Source organism: Heloderma suspectum, chromosome 6 (assembly GCF_057233095.1).
Source record: "Heloderma suspectum isolate Gila_16-S chromosome 6, 16-S_ref, whole genome shotgun sequence".
NCBI lineage: Eukaryota > Metazoa > Chordata > Lepidosauria > Squamata > Helodermatidae > Heloderma > Heloderma suspectum.
The window spans coordinates 103,848,119-103,870,180 of record NC_139463.1 but is presented as its reverse complement, the minus strand read 5'-3'; the positions used below and the strand labels follow the sequence as shown (position 1 = coordinate 103,870,180).

At 49.0% G+C, this 22,062-nt stretch overlaps 1 protein-coding gene across 2 annotated transcripts; it reads right to left on the bottom strand.

Annotated features, from left to right (window-relative positions):
* Positions 1–3,460: 3,460 nt before the first annotated feature.
* Positions 3,461–15,024, bottom strand: ARMC5 (armadillo repeat containing 5). Of its 2 annotated transcripts, XM_084805890.1 has the most exons (7): positions 14,547–15,018; positions 11,606–11,713; positions 8,747–9,572; positions 6,527–7,806; positions 5,748–5,880; positions 5,514–5,566; positions 3,461–5,255 (listed from the first exon to the last, which is right to left on the bottom strand). In XM_084805890.1, exons 1-7 carry the CDS (start codon positions 14,869–14,871, stop codon positions 5,083–5,085), a joined length of 2,898 nt encoding a protein of 965 aa, XP_084662016.1. In that variant the 5' UTR covers positions 14,872–15,018; the 3' UTR covers positions 3,461–5,082. The 2 variants fall into 2 exon arrangements, with proteins under 2 accessions (XP_084662016.1, XP_084662015.1); XM_084805889.1 differs by lacking the exon at positions 5,514–5,566 and having other exon boundaries at positions 14,547–15,024.
* Positions 15,025–22,062: the final 7,038 nt, after the last annotated feature.

The window sequence follows — 22,062 nt, the reverse complement described above, 5'->3', positions numbered from 1 at the left end:
GGACTCCTGGGTCCTTGAGAGAACATAGATGTCTGACTCATTGGCTTGCTTCTCTAGGGCATGGGGTGAGGTTAAGCGCATACAGAGCCTAGCACAGTATGCCTATTATATTCAACTGTAGTAAGGGCAGGAGATGTGAACTTGGGAGAAAAAGGCTGCAATCCTATGCACACTTTCCCTGGGTGTAATCCCCATTGAACACAGTGGGACTTGCTTCTGAGTAAACATGGACAAAATTGCACTGTAATTTACCAGCTGGATTTTGAGCTCCAAGAAGTCAGTCTGTGGCAGTTAAATCGGTGCAAGATTCACTGACACACACACTTCTCATTCACTCTTTCTCCCTCCCTCCCACTCTCCCTCCCTCCCTCTCTCTCACACACACACACACACAGTGTATGTGTGTATAATATATAAAAAAATATATACACACACAGGGTGGTCTGTCCGCTTACTTCGCCAGCTCTTCTATATCATGTCTGTTCAGACAAGACCCAGCGGCTCCTGCATTCCAGGTGCCAAAATGGGGAAAGAGATGTGCAGTTTCTAAGCCCAGCAGAGGTCATGAGGTCTTTGGACAGAGATGGGGTTTGGCCAAGATGCGGCTGGGAAGCACGAAGGGGGCTGGGGAGGACGGACAGACAAGAATTTAATTGGCTAGCCAGCCAAATGAGATTTGATTCAGGGGATGTTTATGGGAGAGAGGAAACACAGGATATAAATGGTGTGCGCCAAAAAAAAGTCAGGGGAGGCAAAAGAGAATATTCAGATATAATAGATACACTGGAATATTAAATCATGGTCCTGTTGTTTAAGACGAGGTGAACTTTTGGCTGGAATAATTTTGAGATGTCTCTAAGATTTGATGCCATCTTGAGAAGAGGGTAGAGTGTCACTTAAATTTCATTTTGTGTTACTCCATATCCTTTTTTTTCTTTTTACACAGAGAGGAGCAGAGAAAAAGGAAGTTTGGTATTGACCATGAGAGCTAGTGATAGTGGTTCGGAGTGCGAGCTTTGGGGCAGGAAGGCCCTGTTTCACCTCAGTCACACACTCACTGAAGGGCAAATAGTGGGGGTGGGGTGAATTGGGGAAACATCGAGGGAGAGTTAACCTCATTTCTTTCCCCCCCTCCCTTCATGGAAGGGACCCCACTCAGTGGTAGAGCACTAACCTGCAGTTAATAGGATTAGGTTGCATAAAAGGTCTCTCTGCCTGTGACCTTAAAAAGCCAGTGCCAGCCTTCCCCCAACATGGTATCCAGTTGTTTTGGACCACAACTCCCATCAGCCCTGTTAGCATGGCCAATGATCAGGAATGCTGGGAGTTGTAGTCCAAAATATCTGGAGGGCATCAGGTTGGGGAAGGCTAGAGCAGGCAATACTGGACAGGTGGGTGGAGTCCGGCATGATATAAGGCAGCTTATTTCTATGCAGTTCTGGTTGCATTTGTGGGGCTGCTGTTGCAATTATTATAGTTTAAGTATGGGACATTCTGATCACAGACATCACATCCAGCTGCACCCCAGGCAAGCCACTTTATTTGTTCGCCCATTTAGAATGGGATATAATAGTACCAATCAATGCGAAAGAGTTGTCAGGATTACTAAGAGAATGGATGTGAAGTACTATGAATACTTTAGAGCACCCTATGAAGTGCAAGTATAATTAATATTAAAAGGGGTCTGCAATCCTGCATGACTTTGCACTGCACCGAATTTTGGAACTGTAGCTCATTTTAGTATTTTGGGATGAGGCTGTACTTGTGATCATCAAATTCAGGACTTTTGGAATGTTCTAGGGTGGAAGGAACTATTGTGAAGAGAATACTTTGTAACACCTTTGGCAAGACATGCACCAGACCTCATGGAAGTAGCTTGGTCACTCCACAGGCTAGTTCAGATGGCCACCTGGGGAGCAAAAGTAACTCTCAGAACAGGTTGGCACGGACACATAAGTGAATGGAATCGCACTGACCCAAGATCTGGGCACACAGGGAGTTCAGAAACAGAAAGCAGGTTGCACATTGGAACGTTCAGCTTGGCTTGTTTCTGCATCAAGTTGGTTGACTGAATGAGGGTTGTGTGATATGTAGGTTTGCCACCATTTGTGCTGACCCTGCTCCTCTGTGTTTCACATCTACCAGTCATGCAGTTTTTCTGGCAGAGATAAAGTGATAGGAAAGGCTTCTCCTGTGCTTAGAAACTAGAGCAAGGCCAGGGAGGGAAAAAATGTAGCCACACAACCCCAAATCCATCCATATATTCTCCTTTCAAGTATTTCAGGGGAAAGACCAGTATACCTCTGCTGGATCTTCCAGCTGTAATTTTATACCAAGCAGTGGCGGTTATACATTTAGCAGTAAGCCACTGGTGAGCTTCCTGTACCCAACAACAGCCAACCCTTAAAAACATGAGTGACAGAAAGCAGGACCAGGCCGGGATAGGAGGGAGAATTCAGTGGGAAGGGAACCCTCTCCTTCCCATTGCTAGAAGAAGAGGGCCCATAGTAATCAGGCTCTCAGGAAGTGGTTCCTCCCTCCCCCTTGCCAGTTCTCCAGACCATCTGGATGCAGTTAGAAACAGGCGTTTCCTGTTCTTGGAGTGGAAAGGAGGTGGGGAGGGGAGGAATGGGAGGGGGGAATGTTAGGAGGCTTCTCAATTCAGTTCAAAGAGACTTGATTTGCATGACAGGACACACAACTGTAAATTCAACACCCCACTGCCTAACAATTTACCCAGATGATCAGGGAAAGGTGTGCCCTGGCCTTAAGAACATAAGGACAGCCCTGCTGGATCAGAACAAGGTCCATCTAGTACAGCATTCTGTTCACACTGTGGCCAACCAGCTACTGACCGGGGACCCACAAACAGGACATGAGTGCATCAGCACCCTCCTGCCCATGTTCCCCAACAACTGGTGCAAACAGGCATACTGCCTTGAAACTGGAGATAGCGAATAGATATCAGGACTAGTAGCCATCGATAGCCTTCTCCTCCAGGAATTTGTCTAACCCCTTTTTAAAGTTATCCAAATTGGTGGCCATCACTACATCTTGTGGTAGCAAATTCCATAGATTAACTATGTGCTGTGTGAAGAAGTCCTTTCTTTGATCTGTTCTGAATCTCCCACCAATCAGCTTCATGGGATGACCCCAGTTTGTAGTATTATGAGAAAGGGAGAAAAATGTCTCCCTATCCATATTCTCCACACCATGCCTCCTTTTATCCTTTACACTGAAAGCCCCCAACCAGCCCATAGGTAAAAGAGGGCTGGAAGGGAGAGAAATACCCTTGTTGTGGCTCTGCAAATCAATCAGTTGATTTACAGAATGCAGCCTCCAAACTGTGTCACAACCAATTTGGCAAGGATAATGCATTTATGTTCATTTTCATCGTGGGTGGGGAGAAGCTGCCCAGTCTCTCATTTGTCCACTCACAGAAATAAGGCAAAGACACAGAGAGATTTCGAGCGCCTCTTTGTTGTCTGAATTTCTCTATGTACAATAGCGTATCTGCAATATGGTTCCAACTGCACAACGGGGCCATGCCCACCCCCTAACCCAGGCTCCGAATTCAAGCATCTCATCTTCAAAAACAGCACCCCATACAGGTTCCACCTCTTGATGCATCCACCTCTCTGGGAAGGAGGGGAGCAGCTCAGCAGCTCAGAGCTTCCTTCTGCTGCTTGGTGGCATCAGGTGGGCCTTCAGTCTTTTGGCGGGGGGGGGAGCAATGACCCGGCTTCCTTCCGTTATAACATTGACTCCCGTTTTAATGTCTCCTCCTGAAAGCCACCCCTCACACAGGGGAGAAAGCATCCCTCCAAATCTATATCTTAAGTCAGGGGTCCATTTCCTGGAGTGGTTGCCATCAGAAGGGGAATTCCACCATACTGTTTTTAAAATGGGGACCCTCCCTGGCATGCTCACTACCAGAGAGAAAGACACACACACACATACACACACACATATATACTTTCAATTTCAACCAAGCCCAACAGTAGGGCTGGCTTCTGGGTTGTCCTTGATAGGATGGAATCTCCCTCCAAAATAGGGTTTTGCTGCCTTTAACCAAACTTGAAGCCACATTTCATAATCTTACTCTTCTGCCCTTCATTTAACTTCTCCCGCTCCCCTTCTTTGAGCTGGCAGGGGAACCCCACATTTCTGACATCACATCTCCCCCCTTCTTTTCTAACCCTATGCAGTCCTCTCTAACCTTATACACATAACCCAATTTATAACCAAGGGGTTTATAAGCCAAGGGGGGCTTATGCACTCTGGAGGTTGCACCTCCGCTCACCATAGGACCATCCACTGACCCAGACTACCCTTCTTTGAGCATCGTCCCATTTATTCCCCTAACACTTCCGCCGACACCACACCGGGGTGTTCCGCTACAACATCAACACTTCTGTTGCGGGTGAGAGACTGGAGCAGGAGGAGACAAGGAGACAATCCATCAGCCCAGCTGGCCCTCCGAACCAGAGCCCCACGGGGACTCCATCACCACCCGGAGCACCTCCTCAACCAAGCCACTGGGATTGCCAACTGATCGGAGCAGCTCAGCCAACAGAGCAGCTCGGCAGGTGGGTTTCGCTGCCCCCTGGAGGGTGTAAGCAGCACATCGCTGACGCAGGAGGGGCCGGTTCTGCTGTTCAGCCAAGCCATACGCCTCGCCAATAGTCCCAGGGCACAGGAAGTCCCGGCTTACAGCATCATCAACCAGGGACTGGAGCTCAGGGAGGAGATACTGTCCGGCGACCTTGAAAATGTCTTCTGCTAGAGCGAGGGGGAACGGCACGCCCAACACAGGGCAGGGCTTGCCACGGCAGCCATGAAGGAAGTGTGTAAGAGCCAGGAAGGGATCAGGCGACACATCACGAAGTGTCACTGTGGTATGGCATGCCTCTGCAAAGCCTCCGCTCAACATGGCACAGAAGACCTCCGAGGCTTCGCTGACTGCCTGTCGCGAGGCAGGCACTGTGGCGCCAGAATCGAGCTGAAAGTGCAAGTCAGCCCTGCCTTCTTCCACAAGACGGGAATAAGAGCAGAGAGGCGAGGAGTCCAGGCGGGGCCGCTTCAAGGCAGGAGAAGAGACCCAGGCAGGACTCTGAACTTGGGAGCCCAGAAGGAGAGAGAGCGAATCTGAGGCATAGAAGATAAACTGGGGATCTGGGTCCCGCACCAGGGCACGCACCAGGACACGCAGGCCAGACTGGTCCAGCAGGAGTTTCCGGCAAAGGGAATCCTTCCTGCAGCAGAAACAGCAAAGGAAGAGCATCACACCCCTGACTTGTAGTTAGAGCCCACCTCTCCTCTCCCATCCCCTGAAAAAATGTGATCCAAAAATTCAGGGCAACATTCTGCTGACCACATGTACCCAACTCTCTAAATCTCTCAAAATTGTAAAATTCTACACTCTCAGCATTAACACATAATTTCTGTTCAGTGTCACCACAGAGACTTTGTATTTCAACAACCCCTCTCAGTCTAGCAGATCTTTGCAGCACCTTGGTTTATGTGGGGAGTGATGTTTCGTTGGCTCCACCCCAAAGGTCTGAGTCTGTGGATGAATAAGGCTGTGAGGTAACTTTGCCCCAGCCCAGTGGCCGTATCTCATTCAAAACAGCTGTGGCCATTTTGTCAGCCCCCCGAGGAGGCAGCAGCCACAGACAAGGAAGCCATTTCCCCTCCTCAGTCCAGTCTGAATGTCCCTCACGACCACAGGGAAATGCCAGACCCACCTGCAGATAAGGGGAATGGCAAGCGCGCAGGCAACCTGGTCCGATTCAGAGCCCGACAGCAGCATGTGATGGAGAACGCCCTCGCCAAAGCGGGACTCAGCTTGGACACAAAGGTTCATCAGCAGTGTCTCTCCTGGGGTAGGCGGAAAGAGCAACATGTCAGAAACCACATTTAGGATACAGGACCCCCATTTGAGGTGGGGTTTCCATCAACGCCAAGGGGAGGCAACCCAAAATTGGGACCTCACACCACAGCATCCTGTCAGCCTTTCACAAGAGCTCTGCTTTCCACATTTTACTTTCAGCTCTATTTCAGAACTGTCTTAAGAGACCTATTATGCTAGACATGTGAGAAACAAGAGGCTCTCTCTGACCTAAAGCCATCATCCCAACTAACGCTAGCTACATGGAGACCACGATTTTTTGGTGGTGGGGAGGCAGTGCTCTGTACACCCTCAAAAGAGGCCCTTCAATGTTTCTTTGCACCAGGGATGGGCAACACGTGGCCCATGGGCCACATGCGGGGCCCCTATGGTCTTTTATGTGGCTGGTCCAGCTCCCTGTTGCCGTCACATTTGCTATGGGGGTAAAAAAAAGCAGTGATTTTGCTTAAAAACAAGCCGCTGCCTCATTTTCAAGCAAAATTGCTGCTTTTTTGCTGCCACACTGCCAGATTTTGGCTACAAATTTGGCAGCCCAAGGAACAGCTCAGAAAGATATTCGGCACAGGCTTGAACCCCAATATCCCACACCGCAGGAATGACAGGGAAAACACAAACCAAGTTCCTTGGATCTTCTGGTGTCCTGCTGTCCAGCATCCAGGGCTGCTGGCTCCTCCTCTTCATGTTCAGCAGTGACAGCAGTAGCAGCCTGCTCAGGCGACACGCCTAGTATTAACCAAGTACGGATGAGCGAGGGCCCATAGGATCGCACAGAGGCCTCCAGACAGGACGGGTTGCAGGTGAGGCGATGCAGCAACCGAAGGCAGCGAGATGAGGGGGCAGGGCTCCCAGTGACATAGCGCAGAAGTCCCTGCAGTGTGACTGGTGTCACCAAGCTGCGGCTGGGATCTTCAGCTTGAGAAAACCGAGAAAGGAGCATCAGGGCTGGGGCCTCCGGGGCATATAGCTCTCTGTCACCCCCATGTGGTGAGAAGGAGAGAGGCAGAGCTAAGGAAAGCAACGGGGACGAGGTTTCGCCAACAGGCCGCAATACTTGAGGGGGTGTCGTTTGCTCAGATGTTGACCGAAACTTGGCACGACGTTTCCAGCAAGAGGTAGGTGTCCTGTATTCCTCAGGAGAACCTGGGAGGTTCTGAATGCTCAGCTTTTGGGGGACCAAACACGCCTCCTCTGTGATTGGTGATTTGGCAACAGGCCTTGGTGCCACCTGGTTTTGGTCACTCTTGCTTGGAATCAACATTGTTGGAACCAAGTGCAAGTTACTGGGCCCAGGTTCATTCTGGTCTGTTACCAATGCAATCCAGGTTGACTGTTCCGCCTTTACGTCTACTTTTGTTGAATTTATCATCATTGAATTTTGCGCTACCCCTGAAGGTGACAAACCTGGCAACTTTAACACATTCTGGCCAGGAAGTCCCTCCCCTAAATTTACCTCTTGTGACGTCCTCACAAGCTCCTCCTGCTGCTTATTGGTCCCAACCGTTTCTTCCTCCTTGATTCCGTCTGAATCTGGCATCTCTAGGACAGGTTCTGAATGGAGACTTCCAGGTTCATCCAACATAGGTAATGCCATTGGGCACAGGCTCTGGTCTGGGTGCGTTCCATCCCCCTCTGCTGGGTTTGCTCCCTCAGAAGCACTTGGTTGCCCCACAAGAGGCAAATCCAATAATGGAGAGTTTAAGAAATCAGGGGATTCAGTCCTAAATTGGGTTTTGACTCCAGACCCAGCATGGCAGGGCCCCATGGAATCATCTTGTAGTTCTTGATTGGGACTGACGCATCCTTGGTTATCCAATTCAGAAAGGGTGGCATCGGGAGACCACTGCGGGGAAAGGTCCCCTGGACTGGCAATAAAGCCTTCAGAGAGAAGCCAGGATCTGCATTGGGTGGAAAGAAGGCAAGACACAGAGAAACAAGCCATGAAATATATAAGTGACAGAAGGGAGACGGGGGGGGTGGGGGGGAGAGGAAGACGAATTGCAGGAACAAAGGCTGAGGCTAATCACATGGGGAAGAAATATTGAAGAGTGCATATCTCGGCTCCCAGCCTGTGGCAAGCCAGTTTCAGGCATCTGCTGCCACATGCATAAAGCCACTTTAGGCACCCAGCTGCAAACGTTACAAGCAGGTGTCTGAACATGCCAGAAGGCTAGCCCTGTGCGTGGTGGTGCGTGGCTGACGACCCCAAAGTAAATGCCACAGGGTCCTCCTCCTAGTCCCACATGCCCAAAAGACGGCATAACTAGGCCTGGAGTCAAAACACAGGGAGAGCCTGGTGTCACCGACACCTGCCCTCTATAGCAGCACAATCCTGGTAAATGTGGCACAGAACCCAAGGAAACTCAGCTCCCACTAGAAGAGAATCTAACTGCTTAATTTCTAACCCCTGTGAGTACCGAGGAGAGTGGAGAAAACCAAGAAGTGATTCCACGGAGCTGACAATGGTTGGTGGAAGGCAACATTCCTGCTGAGCTCCTCTCTCCCCCAACACCTACAGCCTACCTGCCCCTAAGCTTGGTAGCTTTGCCTCTTTCAGTTTCCCAGGGCCTTGCTAAACAGCCAAACAATTCCAAAAACCAGAATAAGCTATGTAAAATGTTTAATTTGCACAAGACATTCCAAATGCAGAGCTGAGGGTTAGGTTGTGGGTGTTTTTTTGTTTTACTGATACAGAATTTGTATTTCCTGATTGTAGGGTACCTACAGACTTCATTAAATGTTCGACCCAACATTTAACATCAACAGCCTTCTGAAAACTTTCTGATGTTATAAACAATCCCTAAGCCAAGGTGGCCCCCAGCTCAAGGCATCATTTACCTGAGACGCTGAAAGCTGGAAGACTCTTCCCCAGGCGTGGCCTGCTCCCCACGACGCCCCTCTGCAGGGAAGTCAAAAGAAGCCGCATCTCTCTCGTCCTCGCGTTCCTCCTCCTCTTCCTCCTCTTGCTCCTGGCCTCTCCACTGCCCCTGCGCTGCCAGCCTCCCAACCAGCAAGGGCACCAGCCCTCCAGCCTGCAGCACCTCCAGGGCCTCCTCATCATAGAAGAAGGCCACGAAGGCCAATACCACACAGGCATGGGAGGAACTTTGGCATCGGTCCCGCAGCAGGGACAGCAGCAGCTCTAAACCCCCAGCCTCCCGCACCCGGCTCCGATTGACTGCTTCCCGGCACAACAGGCACAGAGCTTTCACCAAAGGATAGAGAGGCACCCCAGCACCTCGCCGTCGCCGGATCTCCCGCACTAGCACTTCCACCCCTCCGGCGTTGCCTACCGTTGGCCTCAGCATGCCCTGCAGGCAGAGGTTAGCCAGGGCTGCGAGGGCAGACTCCCGCACCGCCCGCTTGTCATGGCTGGCCAAGGCCACGAGGGAGGCCACCCCACCCCCCAGGCTGAGCTGCTCAGCACAGTCACGGCTGCAGCCCTTGGTCAGCTCCAGGAGGGCACGCGCGGCTGCCGCAACCAGGGCGACATCATCCAGGGAGGAAGCCAAACGCTCAGCAATGGGGCGGACTGCCCCCTGCTGGGCCAACACAAGGCGATGAGCAGGAGTGTCAGCCAGGTACCGCACTGCCCTGATCACACTCTGCAAACACTCGCTGTCCTGGGAGGTGGTGAGGACCTGGATCAGTGGGGGCACCGCTCCTGCAATGGAGATATGGGCAGGGGTGGGTGGGATGGAATCAAGGAGAAAGACCGTCAGCCCTGTTACAGGATCTCACATATTCTCATTTCTTTACTGCCAGCTGGCAAACTTCCAAGCCTCTCGATCAGCCTACCAAGGTGTTATACCTTCTCCTCCACCCATAACCTCTCTACCTTTTCCTGCTACTCCTGACAGCTGCTGCAACAGGGTCACTGGGAGCAACAGATGTATAGTACCCAGCTCCTCCATTCCACCCAACCCCCGCCCAGTTATCAAGGATTACATGGAAGTCTGCACTTGAATCCCATACAGAGTTATTTGGAATGCGCACCCCAATCATGTCGAACAATTCAATGTTATCTCTTTGCCCCAGGACAATTGCGGGGAAGAACAGAATTAGAATAACGTGCAGCCCTCCAGATGTTTTGGCCTACAACTCCCATCAGCCCTAGCTGACAGCCATAACCAATGGTGATGGGAGTTGTAGACCAAAAGGTGAGGAGGGCTATAAGTTGCCTATCCCTGTTTTAGACCAAACATTATTATTTATTAAAAATTCTTCACATTTATATAATATATTTCAAGGGTTCAAAGCACTTCACAGACATTATCTTGGTAAACTCTGCAACAGCCTGATAAGATAGGTCAGCATTATTCCTGTATTGCAGAGAGGGAGCCAAGACTGGGGAAAACAGAAGCTTGCCTAAGGCCACCTAGTCAGGCCAAAACCATGATAAGTTTTGAACCTGGGATTTCTTAGCTCAGGTTCTTAGCCATCACATTACACTCGCTCTCACCAGCAAGCTACCAGTCATTAGGCATAGACAGGGTCTCAGTAATATTTAAACTCATGTGAGTCCAATTTGTAGAAAAGCGGAGCACCGCTTTGTGGAAGAGGAAAATAGCATGACTCCCCCTTTAATGGAAGGAGGGTGAAAAGTGTTGCCATTCCTCCAGACATTAGCATAGCAATATTATATCAGTCCTTTGTATTTACACTACAGACCAGTGAGGTGAGGTGGAAAATTGTCCAGTGGTTTATTTTTCTGAGGGAATGTTCCATTTCACAAGTTCGTTAATAAAAATGAATGTATGCCAATTACAAATACAATATTAGGCAAGCATGGCAGTTTCAAAGTTGTAATTAATGTTTTTCAGGTGGTTATCCTTGGCAAGTATGGGAAAGAATAGATACATATCTGTCTCAGAGTGATAATAATAAATATTATTAAACTAATATTTATTAGTTATTTATTAACTAATAAATATTAGTTATTTATTACTAACTAATAAATAGTGACACCAAAATTGAAGGTGCCCCAACAACTTCAGTGGAAGAGAGCTGAACTCTATAGAAATAGATGGGTGGTTGTCAGTATATCATGTGTAGTTCTTTGGGTTGCTAAAATTAATTTGTTTCCAGTACCTTTGTTCCCCCACCCCAAATTTAAACAATAGAGTATATGCTGTTGTATTTACATTTTTATAAGTATTCCAGTAAAAACTTCTATATAATATAACATTTAAATGATATTAAATTTTCTTTAAATTTCCCGCCTCAAATATTTCAGGTCAAATACTTGTGGTGTATTGGGACAAAAATTAACATGGGGTACTATTTTTTAGATTAGTTTACTGAATACAAGTAAAATAAATATGCTAAATCAGATCTCTCTAGGGCAGGGGTGGGCAACTTGAGCCCTTCCTTTTTTTTTTGCCCTACCGCTCCCATCAGCCTAGCCAGCATAGCCAATGGTAAGGGATGATGGGAGTTGTAGGCCAAAACTTCTGGAGGGCCACAAGTTGCCCAACCCTTCTCTAGGGCATCAGAACATTTTCTGATGCAAACTGATTTTTTTCCTATGCAAATTAACCTAATTTGCATTGGAAACATTTCCAGAAAATTTTCTGGGAAAGTTTCCAATTCAACATTTTCTGGAAAACTCACATCACTGGTACAGACCCCAAATCCCACACCCCCACAACAAATCCAACCCTCCATCCCGACCCAGCACAGTATCCCACATTCAACCTGCTTCATGGATGGCCTGGCAGCTCTCCGAGTCTACAGCCAAGTTGCCAAGAGCCCGTGCTGTCCGATTCTGGATGCTTTCCGCAGCGAGTGATTTCAGGATAGTAACTACAAACACACGGAATGCCAGGATGGGGGGCAGGGAGAGAGAGAGAATAATCCAACTGTAAAACCACAAACAGCTTCCAGAGGAGTAACTGTTCATCTGTTACAGTAAAAAAAAACCAAAGGGACTCCAGTGGCACCTTAAAGACTAACAGGTTTAGGGTGCAATCCTATGCATGTTTAGACAGAGAAAAGTCCTACAGCTCCCAGCATTCCCCAGCCAGACTAGGACTGTAGGACTTTTCTCTGTCTAAACATGCATAGGATTGCACCCTTTGCTGTCTTTCTATCACTCTTTGTTAAATCACAGCTAGAGCTGGGGTGGGAACTGCTGGTTAAAGAGGGCGGCACTTGCCAACCGATTTCCCCTCTGCAATCCAGCCCGTCTAATGTAGACTGCAAACCTTCCAACCAAGAAGCATCACACTTCTACACTCTGCACTACAGCAGGAATGGGCAGACTTCAAGCCTGGCGGATCCACTTCGTTTAATCCCAAGATCCACTGACCGGAGCAAAAGAAGGATTTATAGGATTATAGAATTCTGGACTCAGAAATTTGTTTTGAATACCAAAACAGATTGGAGCTCACAGATCTTCCACACAGAAATCCGCTCCTGGCTTCTTCATTTCAGCAATATAAATGGGAGAGAGTCATTTTGTCATTGCTATTGTTAAACAATTGGGAGTCAGAAATCCTTGCTGACCTACTGCAAATCACCCAGAGGTCTACCAGTAGATCTTGATTTACCTTGTGGCCACCCTGCCCTACAGTGCCTAGTATACACTACATAATGCTACATGTTTGTGAAAAGGCTGTAGGTCTCTTGCATCATGCTGACAGCCAGTGCACATATTACTTCTCAGTTACATGCACGCAAGAGGTCTTTCTACTACTAGGGCTGGGGCTGGCAATGCCAAGTCCCCCCTATCCCAGTGTGCCCACGAGGACCCTTGCACTGCACTCTACTAACCTCCACTGCCCCTTTGTCTCCGATCAGCACGCCTTCCCCTAACTTTATTAAAGTTAATGGAGCTATATCACTCCATTGGCTTTAATAGAGATAGAGAAGGGGAAAAGGGTGCCCTGTCGAAAAACAGCTGGGGGGGGACTTACCGCCCCTACCAAGGACCCTTGAGGCAACAGGGGCTCCCCCCAAGTGGTTATTTGACAGGGGCCCCTTTTCCCCACCTCTACTAAAGTTAATGGAGCAAAATTACTCCATTGACTTTAGAGATGGAGACAATATTCCCCTGGCAAAAAATGACTGAGAGTGGTGGTAGCAAGAAATATAAGAATCCAGCAGAGCAGCTGGAGGTAAGAAAAATGGGAATCAAGAAGAGTGAAAATCCTGAAAAGCAGGAATCCAGATCAAGAGTGCTCCCAACATTTTAGCCCCCACGACAATTTGTGGTGGTGCCTGGGACCCTTTTTTCAAAATGTCAAATGTGCCTCCAGGCCCCAAAAGGTTGCCTACCCCTATGCTAGGGAATGCATCAAGATAACCGCAAGCCCTCAAGATTGCCACCAACTTCCCCTAGCAAGAAAAAGCCAGCCACTGCTATCTTTCACGTATTTGCTCCTCTAAATGCAGGTGTATTTAAAATAGCCCCAAAGCCTAGCATCAAAGTGGAGCCAAGGAGAAGAAAAGTAAATTAAGAGAACTCCAGCATGGTTGTGTTGGCTCTGAGTATCCTGCACCTTTCCCCAGGACCCAGCATAAAAGATGGAGGCTGTGGGACTCGCACATTAACAGACAGATGGCGTGCCAAGCGCAGAAAGCAAATTACAAGCCTGAGCATATCCTTACGCTGCATCCCTTAAAGGCCTAGGCAGGCATTTCAGTGCACACCCCATTCAAATGCTCACAAGTCCAACTTCAGTTGTTCAGAACTTCACAAATGCAGGGATGTCCCAAACCAACATGCAAGGTTTAATGGGAGACACAACTCACAATCTTCAAGATCAGCCTTCCCCAAGCTGGTGCCCTCCAGCTGTGCTGGACTACAACTCCCAGCATCCCCTGGCCAACATGGCCATTGCCTTGGAGTGCAACAACTTCTGGAGGGCCACACACTCCCCACCCTTGTGTTACCTGCCCCTGAAAGCCATGTTAGTACTCCAATGCCAGCCTTCACCAACCTGGTACCCTCCAGATGTGTTGGACTACAACTCCCAGCATCCCCCAGCTTGGGAGATGCTGAGTGTTGTAGCCCAACACATCTAGAGGGTGCCAGGTTGGGGAAAGCTGCTCAACACGGTCAGACATGCCATTTACATACGGCTACACTCCAACTCCAAGGGGGCAAAGTCTGACATTTCCACCTGACAACCTTCAATGCCCTTCAGCATATAACACAGCTTAAAGGAACATCATCCTATTTAACCCACAGGCTACATCATCCTGCTTGAGTGGGCAGCCGGGAGGGAGGGTGCCCTCTACTACACAAGACACCCCAAAGTACAGGGAACAGGGAAGCCCCAGGGCTGAAAGCAGCATGCAGCTGTCCTACACCGCGCTCCCACACACCAGCAGAGGGGCTCTAGGAAATTCACCTCAGCTTAACAGGCACAGGGCTTTCCTTAAAAACGCTGGAGGCCCCCTTGTCCATGACTCCATCCCAAAACACTGACGCATCAAGAAACCCCCTCCAGGATATCCAATACAATCGACGCCGGGTGCCTCACATGGGGGGGGGGTAACCCCGAACCCCAGGTCTGGCCCCCACAGAGTGCCCCCTTTCGGCACTCCCTACACGCTGAGGGGCGCCCCTCTTGAACCCTCTTCCCCAGCCCTTCCAAAAGATATGCTGCCCCCATAATGGGGGTCCACTCACCGAGGGGCGGGATGCCCCCAAGCTCGCGCACCTGGGTGCGGCTGCCCCCCTCGGTGCAGCAGTTACCCAGGATGCTGAGGGCGAGGTCCAAGGTGCGCCGCGGCCGCGGGGCGCCGGCCAGGACCCCCAGGAGGGGCGCCAGCCCCCCACGGGTCCTGAAACGAGCAATGCCCCCCGCCTCCTTGATGTGTTGGGTCCTGAGGGCCAACAGGGCCTTGCCCAGCTCCGGCTCGGTCCCCTTCTGCAGCTGGGCCAGACAATACCCCAGGGAGGCAGTGGGGGTAGTAACCCCACCCCCCGTACCCCTTAAAGCAGGAGCCGCCATCTTGGGGAGAAGCCCCTACCCAAGGGAAAGGGGGAGGGGGTTAAGACATCAAAGCAACCGGGCCCCGGGGCTCTGTGGGAATTGTAGTTCTTTCCCCATCAAGACAAAGGGAGGGAAGACTACAACTCCCGAGATATAGCGCAAGTCTCCCTCCTCGGCTGGGGGGGAGCGTGATGCATGACGGTAGCTGTAGTCCTTCTTCCGCCCATTGTCCATTAATTACAGGAAACGTCAAGAAAAAGGACTTCAACTCCCCTGGAGCCATGCGCCACCAAATGGCTGGCGTGGAAAATGGAGCACGGCACGATGGGAACTAAAGGTCGTTCTACGGCTCCTGTTGGCGCCGCTGCCTACCGGAGTATCGGAACGAGTGTCAGAGAAGTGCGCGACGGGAGTTGTAGTTTCGCCGATAGGCCAGGCTGGACTTCATTGTGCACGTATATAGCATTTTGCAAGCAGTATTTCCTGTTTTGTTAAGAAGAAAGACGCAAAAGGACAGGTGCAGCTTTGGAACGATCGTTGTGAGCCTCAAGCAAAGCATGTATTTTAATGCTTGCCTAGGAGCACTGTAGATTTTGCTCTTTAGGTTTTAGTTTTAAATTATGCTGACGAGGATTGCATCATCTGTATACATAATGATTGCATCATTTGTATTCATAATGATTTATAGAATAACTTCAGCAGCAACAGCAACAACAACGACAATGACAACAACAACGATTAAAAAAAATAGGCCTCCGGCCCGAGGAGTATATTATCTAAGGGCACAATCCTACGCATGTTTAGACAGAAAAAAAAAAGTCCTACAGGGAATGCTGGGAGTTGTAGGACTTTTTTTTGTCTAAACATGCATAGGATAGTGCAATCCTATGCATGTTAACTCGGAAGCCCCACAGCATTAGGCTATATAAGGTGCCACAAGACTTTGTGATTTTTGCTGCAACGGACTAACATGGCCATCCTTCTGAAATGGGGGCCTTACTCAGTGGGCCTTACTCCCAAATAGGTGTGCACAAAATTGCAATCTCAGCATCTTTACATCTAAACAGTTAAACTAGGGCTATACAACCAATTTCCTGAGAGCTGTATGTGGCCATCAGGGCCTTCACTGCAACCCCCATGGGTGCCCTGGCTGCTACCAATTTCCCCGATTGTACCATGCCAAAGGGTAGCTTTCTCTCCACCCCCTCCCCCAGCGATCCTGATACAACCACTCTTTCCTTGCTGCTTCTACTAGTGAGGAAAGGGGTGATCTCTCAGGATTGCTGGCAGGGAGGGTGGAGAGAAGGTTCTCCACTCTCTTTCCCAAAGATGTGTATGCATGTGTGTGAGTGCATGCATGTGCAGCCCTCGACCCCTGAGCCATCATCACATATAGCCCTTGAGGCTGAAAAGATAGTGTGCCCTTGAGCTAAACCAATCTGAGAGGTGAACATTCAACCTTTCAACCCTGCTCACAATGTACCCTGAGGGGCTGCTAAATCAGAGTGAGGATCCAGGACAGTGTCTCCTTGGTGGAGGACAACTCCTTTTAAAGGGATCACCCCAGGCCACCTCCTAGAAAACTGGCCTCAGCTGGAGGTATAGAGGCATCATCACCTTCTCGCTGAAAGGGATGAGGACACTCAAGCAGAGCTTGTAAACAGAGGTGATGACAGTGTAAACTTCAAGGATCTGCAACCCCTAATATAGTTTATTTATTTATTTCATATAGTCATGTGGATGGATTAGGAGGAGGGGGACAGCGTCCCCCTGAGAGAACACACACACACTTTCCCAAAACACACACAACAGATGATCTGTCCCACCAAGTCAACTTTATTGACTGGACAATCTGAGCAAGTGTTGGCTAAACACAAATGCTGAATAGAGCTGATGGGCACTCTTGTTCCAACCTTCAACCCTCTGGCCAGGTTCAGACAAACCCAGAAGATACACACAGAGGAGCTGTTCATGCCCACCCCACTCACAGAGCTGCCAGTCTCGCCCCACATGTGAATATTGGGGGCTTCCGGACAAGGCTTTTATTGTGCTATCGGCCTGCCTCATTCACAGAATTGTGTTGGAGGTCCACACAACATCTTCCATTTGTAGCCCTCCTGTATTTTCCTATCACTTCTGCCATCTTTTTTTTTAAAAAACAGAAAATCTGTTAAAGAGGGAAAGACAGAATAGCTGTACGAGGTCTTTTGACTAGTAGCACTAGGAGCTGTCTGTCTGCAAGCATCCGTAATGTTTGCATAGGACTTATATGTGACTTTGGCACAGCTGGCCCAAGACATTTTGATGCCTGAGGCAGAGCAGTTGAGGTGCACAGAACCCAAGGCAGATGTGCACCTGAGGCACAACATACCACAAACATCTCTCCTCTGACTTGGCAGTGAAAATTCAATAATAATAAAGTAACGGACAGTTTGCGTTAGGGCAGGTCCTGCACATAGGTCCAAACCACATTCGTTAATGTCTGCAACATTCCAGAAACAACAGCTCAGTATGGGCCTACATGTGTTGGATATTAGACATTCCAACCCCCTTTGTGGAATTATGTTCACATGTGACATCTTGTACTCCCTGAGGCTGGGCGGGCACATGGGGGGGGGAAGGGAGGGCAGGGGTGATCGCCTGTACCCTCAAAGTTTATCCAAACTGGGCCTGTGTGTCATGAAAAGGTGAGCAAGGCCAGGAGGATCATTTTGATTTTTCTACTTCAGGTGTGGCAACATTTCGGGCTGGAACCAGTCAGAGCCTGCGAATGTGTTCATCATGTCAAACGTAGCTTCACATAACCTAGTATCTGGCTGTTGTTAATTCTGAAGCTCCCCCAAGTGACAAAGAGAGAAAGCTGGAGGTGATCTTAGGGAAACCTACATGGAAGCGGACACTCAAGTCCAGCACCAGCACCCTTGGGCAGCTACTGGGGCCCTGGCAAGGCCCACCAGTGCTGAGGCATTGGGCCCTCTCATCTGCCTACTTCGTGGAACTGATGTTTACCAAGTGGCATTAGCAGGTAGTTGAGCAGCGGTAATTTTCACATCCCCACAGGGGAGGCTGGTGGTTCTGATGTCAGTGAGTATGTGTGTGTGTGTGTGGGGGGGTGAATCTGCTCCGCCTTTCAGTCAGAACTCTAAAAGAGCTATCCAAGGTGCCAAACCCTATCCCCAAAATGGGTTCAGCACCTTAGATAGCTCCTCTAGAGTTCTGACTGGTTCGGACCGAAACCCAGAGCAGATTCACAGCTCCACTGACATCAGAGTCACTAGCCCCGACTGCATCCCCACAACACCCCAGAGCAACACTATGTTGTGCCATTGCAGAGATATTAAAGTGGGCGGCTTGAAGGTTCACCCCTCATACCTGATGCTGGCCTAACACAAATTGCTGGCTGCTTCTCTGTTGTTTACCCTCCCGTTTCCTTGATGTACTAGCTTTCCATTTGCAGATACAGATTATTATTATAACTCTTATTACTACTACTATTATTATGTGGGAAGCATTCAAAAACAGCATCCCTCATCTGAAGTGGTACAGTGCATACTATCACTTCATTATGCTGCCATTTGTAGTCTATATTTTATTTATTTAAAGGTTCTCTGTTCTTCCAAGGAGCTTCAGGGAGTGTAGAGTGATCTATCCCATTTTTATCCTCACAGTAATCCTGTGAGGTAGATTAGGTTGAGAAAGTTGCCCAAGGCCATGCAGCGAGCTTCCTGAAGGAGCACTGTTTCCAACTGAAGTCTCCCTCAGTCCAATTCTCACGTTCCAGCCATGGTATCACTTTGGTTTTCACTGTCAGTAGGAAAAGGGGGGCAAGATCTGAAGAAGTAGCCAAAATGGCTGGTAGGGGAGGGTTATCTGGTATAAACATGAGCTTTTGGTAGTTCAGGAAGGACTTTGCCAAAAGCAGTAAGTTTTGAGAAGAAGTTTGAAAAAGGAGGAGCTTCTCCCAGGCCCAGCTTCTGTCTGCTCCAACCACTAGGCCACTGCCTCAAAACTCAGAAGTCCTAAATCGCAAACTCATCACACTACATTCCACCCCTTTGGCATATTAGGGTGAGGCATCCTTAAAATGGAAAGGAGGACACTCATAAAACAACTCTGGCGTTGTCACTGTTGGCACCCCAGGACCAAGAGCAGTTTGGAGAGCAGGAAGATGTTTGTCAGCCAGCCCTTGGGTAAGTCATTCAGGGCACACTTCTTACCTTGTCATTCACGCAAACTGCTGCTACCTGTATTTGTTTCTTCATCAGATAAAACTCTGGCCTGCCAGGCAGTAGGATGTTGCAAGGGATTGCCATCTCCAAGTTGCAGCACACGAAGCAACACACTCAACTGTTTCTCTTTCTCTCTGTGTCTCAGCCTTGAGGCTTGTTGACTCACAGCAGTCAAAAAGAAAACAGAGCTGGGTTGAGTTAAATAGGAAAACCCCTTGGTTCCTCAATTCCCTGTCAGGATTTCTTCAAAATTCTGAAAGCCAGAGGTTCAGGTTTCTCCTTGCCCACTCTGTAGATGCTCTATTTCCATGAGATCCCACTCCTGCCACCCCCACACCCTTCATCAGCTCAGTTGGGACCCAGTGCCATTTAGCTCCTCCTCTCCTAGGACTGCCTCCCTCAGTGGCCAGTCTAACTGACCTTTATATCATTTGTTTAACTTTATAAAGAATTCATGTCAGAATTTGCTTGCTTTCCTGTTCCCTCTCCCTCCCCTTTTTTCTTTTGCATCTTGTCTGTAAGTCTGTGGGCAGGGAATGCTTTTTTAAAGTCTTTGTACAGCACCTAGAAAACTTTAGCCTTATTATTTCATCATCATCTTAATTTCATGGGCTGGGTCATGAATAGGCCTATGCAATGAATGAACAAACAGATGACATGGTTCAAGAAGTCATATAATCTGACCCATATAATCTGACTCAACCCCTTCTCCCTAGCCCCAGATGAGTAGGGGTTGGATGGGCTTCCTTTTGACAGATCCCATCTAATTCCTTTATTTTCAGCCGGATCCTCATGTCAAACCTAGCATGTTGTTTTTCCTGCTCTAGGATGGCTAATCAGCTCTCCCCTCCTTCCTTCCTTCCTTCCCTCCCTCCCACACACACACACACACACACCCCTCCGCTGATGTACTTGTTCATGATCTCATTCAAGTCCATTCCTACCCCTTCCTCCCTTGTTGCTGAGTAAACCTTACTTCCCCTTTCAGAGAACCCAGGAGTCCTAGTTCCAATCTCTTACCACACCTCCTGCAACTCATATAACCTCACATACATATAACCACAGATACACCCTGCCTCAGCATTCACTTTTCAAAGGACTCAGATGTCCTGCTTGGGCATCAATCCACCCACCACAGCTGAAACTCTATCATCATCACATTTATATACCACCTTCCCCCCCTTTTGCAAGGAACCAAAGGTGGCTCAGATGGTCCTCCTCTCCTCCATCTGATCCTCACAACAACCCTGTGCGGTGGGTTAGGCCAAGAGTCAGTGACTGGCTCAAAGTCACAGTGAGCTTCATGGCCGAGTGGGGACTAGAACCCAGATCTCCTGAGTCCCAGTCCAACACTCTAACCAGTGCATCACACTGGTTCCCTTCTTCCAGGGACTTCTTCCAGACCTACCCTTTGCTTAACCCAATACAATTCTGCCAGAGAACTCAGGAGTCCTGACACCAGCTAGCCCTCACCCAGAAACCTCCCTTTCTCCCCTCCAGGCCAAAGTGGGAATATAACCCAGGAGCCTCTTCCGCAGCTCCCACTACTTCTTTTTGGCAGATCCCATAATTCTTTTATTTTCAGCCAGATAGACTCACTCTGTTCCCCCTACCCTACCCTACCCTACCCTACCCTACCCTATTCTGAACCCAGCCCTGAAAAGATGGAGAGAGGATTAATACTAGATGGTGGAAAATTAGGTCTCTGTGTCTGTGGTGGGGTGAGGTGGGGGGGGCGTTACATACAATGTGGGTCAAAGCTGGTCTGTCAACTTGCCCCTGCCCCAACCGGTTGGTTCTCCTGAAACTGACAATAAGAAAGAGGTTTATAGTGATGACAAAGCCATGACCCGCCAGTGCCCTGAGAATGTGCATGTCTGGCTAAGTAAGCATCCCTACAGCCCCAGATCAAAGATTTGTCTGATCTCAACATATTCATATTGTTTTGGAGGGAAGACACCAGACTCCTGGGTTCCCTCCCCCCAGCGCTGGGAATCAGCCTAGGTTCTAGGACACAGAAGGACACTGCCTGGATTCTCTAAACTAGGGTTGTCACTTTTTTTTTTCCTAACAGGGTTCTTCTGTCTTCCACAGCTGCATGGCAGGAGCAAAGATTTTCCTTGGCATGGAGATGCAGTGATGGGGGGAAGCTTCATCCAGTGAATTCCTGCCTGCCCGGTAGCTGCTGTAATAGAGAGGAGCCTTGCTGAGGGTAGGGATTGCAACTCTAGCTTTGTGAGAGGGTTTAGAACCGGGGTAGGCAATGTGATGACCGTGGGCATCAGTGCACCCCCAGACACCTCTCTTGGCACCCACCAAGGTGCCCTACCCCTCCCACTTTTAAAAATACATACATTTTCTTACCAGCAGCTGAGATCGCTGTGAAACAGGCTTCTGCTGATGCTGAAAACTCAAAGGTGTTATTTAGTGTGTTGGGGCTCAGACACTGCCTCTGCCTTGGACTTCGTCTTTTGGGCAGGTTACTTGTCATTTGCCACACCTCTCATGGCAGCCATTTTGTGGTGGTGCCCAGAAGAGTTTCTCAAATTCCAAAGGGCCTAAGGCCCCAACAGTTTGCCTATCTCTGGTTTAGAATCTAAACGTCAGCTGGAGGAATGCTATTACAGGACATACAGCCCACATGGAGTGCTAGGCAGGGTCACCAAACCCCCTCCCCTCACTCCCACAAACGAGGCCTAATTTCCCTTCCTAGGTTCTCTGAAAAGTGAAAACAAAATCCAGTCTGTGAATCTAGGTGGGTCAGGGAATAAATATTTGCTGAATTTAATTCCAGCTATAGCAAAGGGAGAGGGGCTTATGTGGGTTTAGGGTTGCCAGTTGTTTTATGGGCTTTTCCTTCTGTTCCTTTCATACCAACTTTATCTGCAGACATCAGCAGAAAATTCTGTTCATCATCATGCTACAAAATACTTTCTCCTGCTGATTTTTGTAGACGAGTCACTGTTATAGACACAACAGC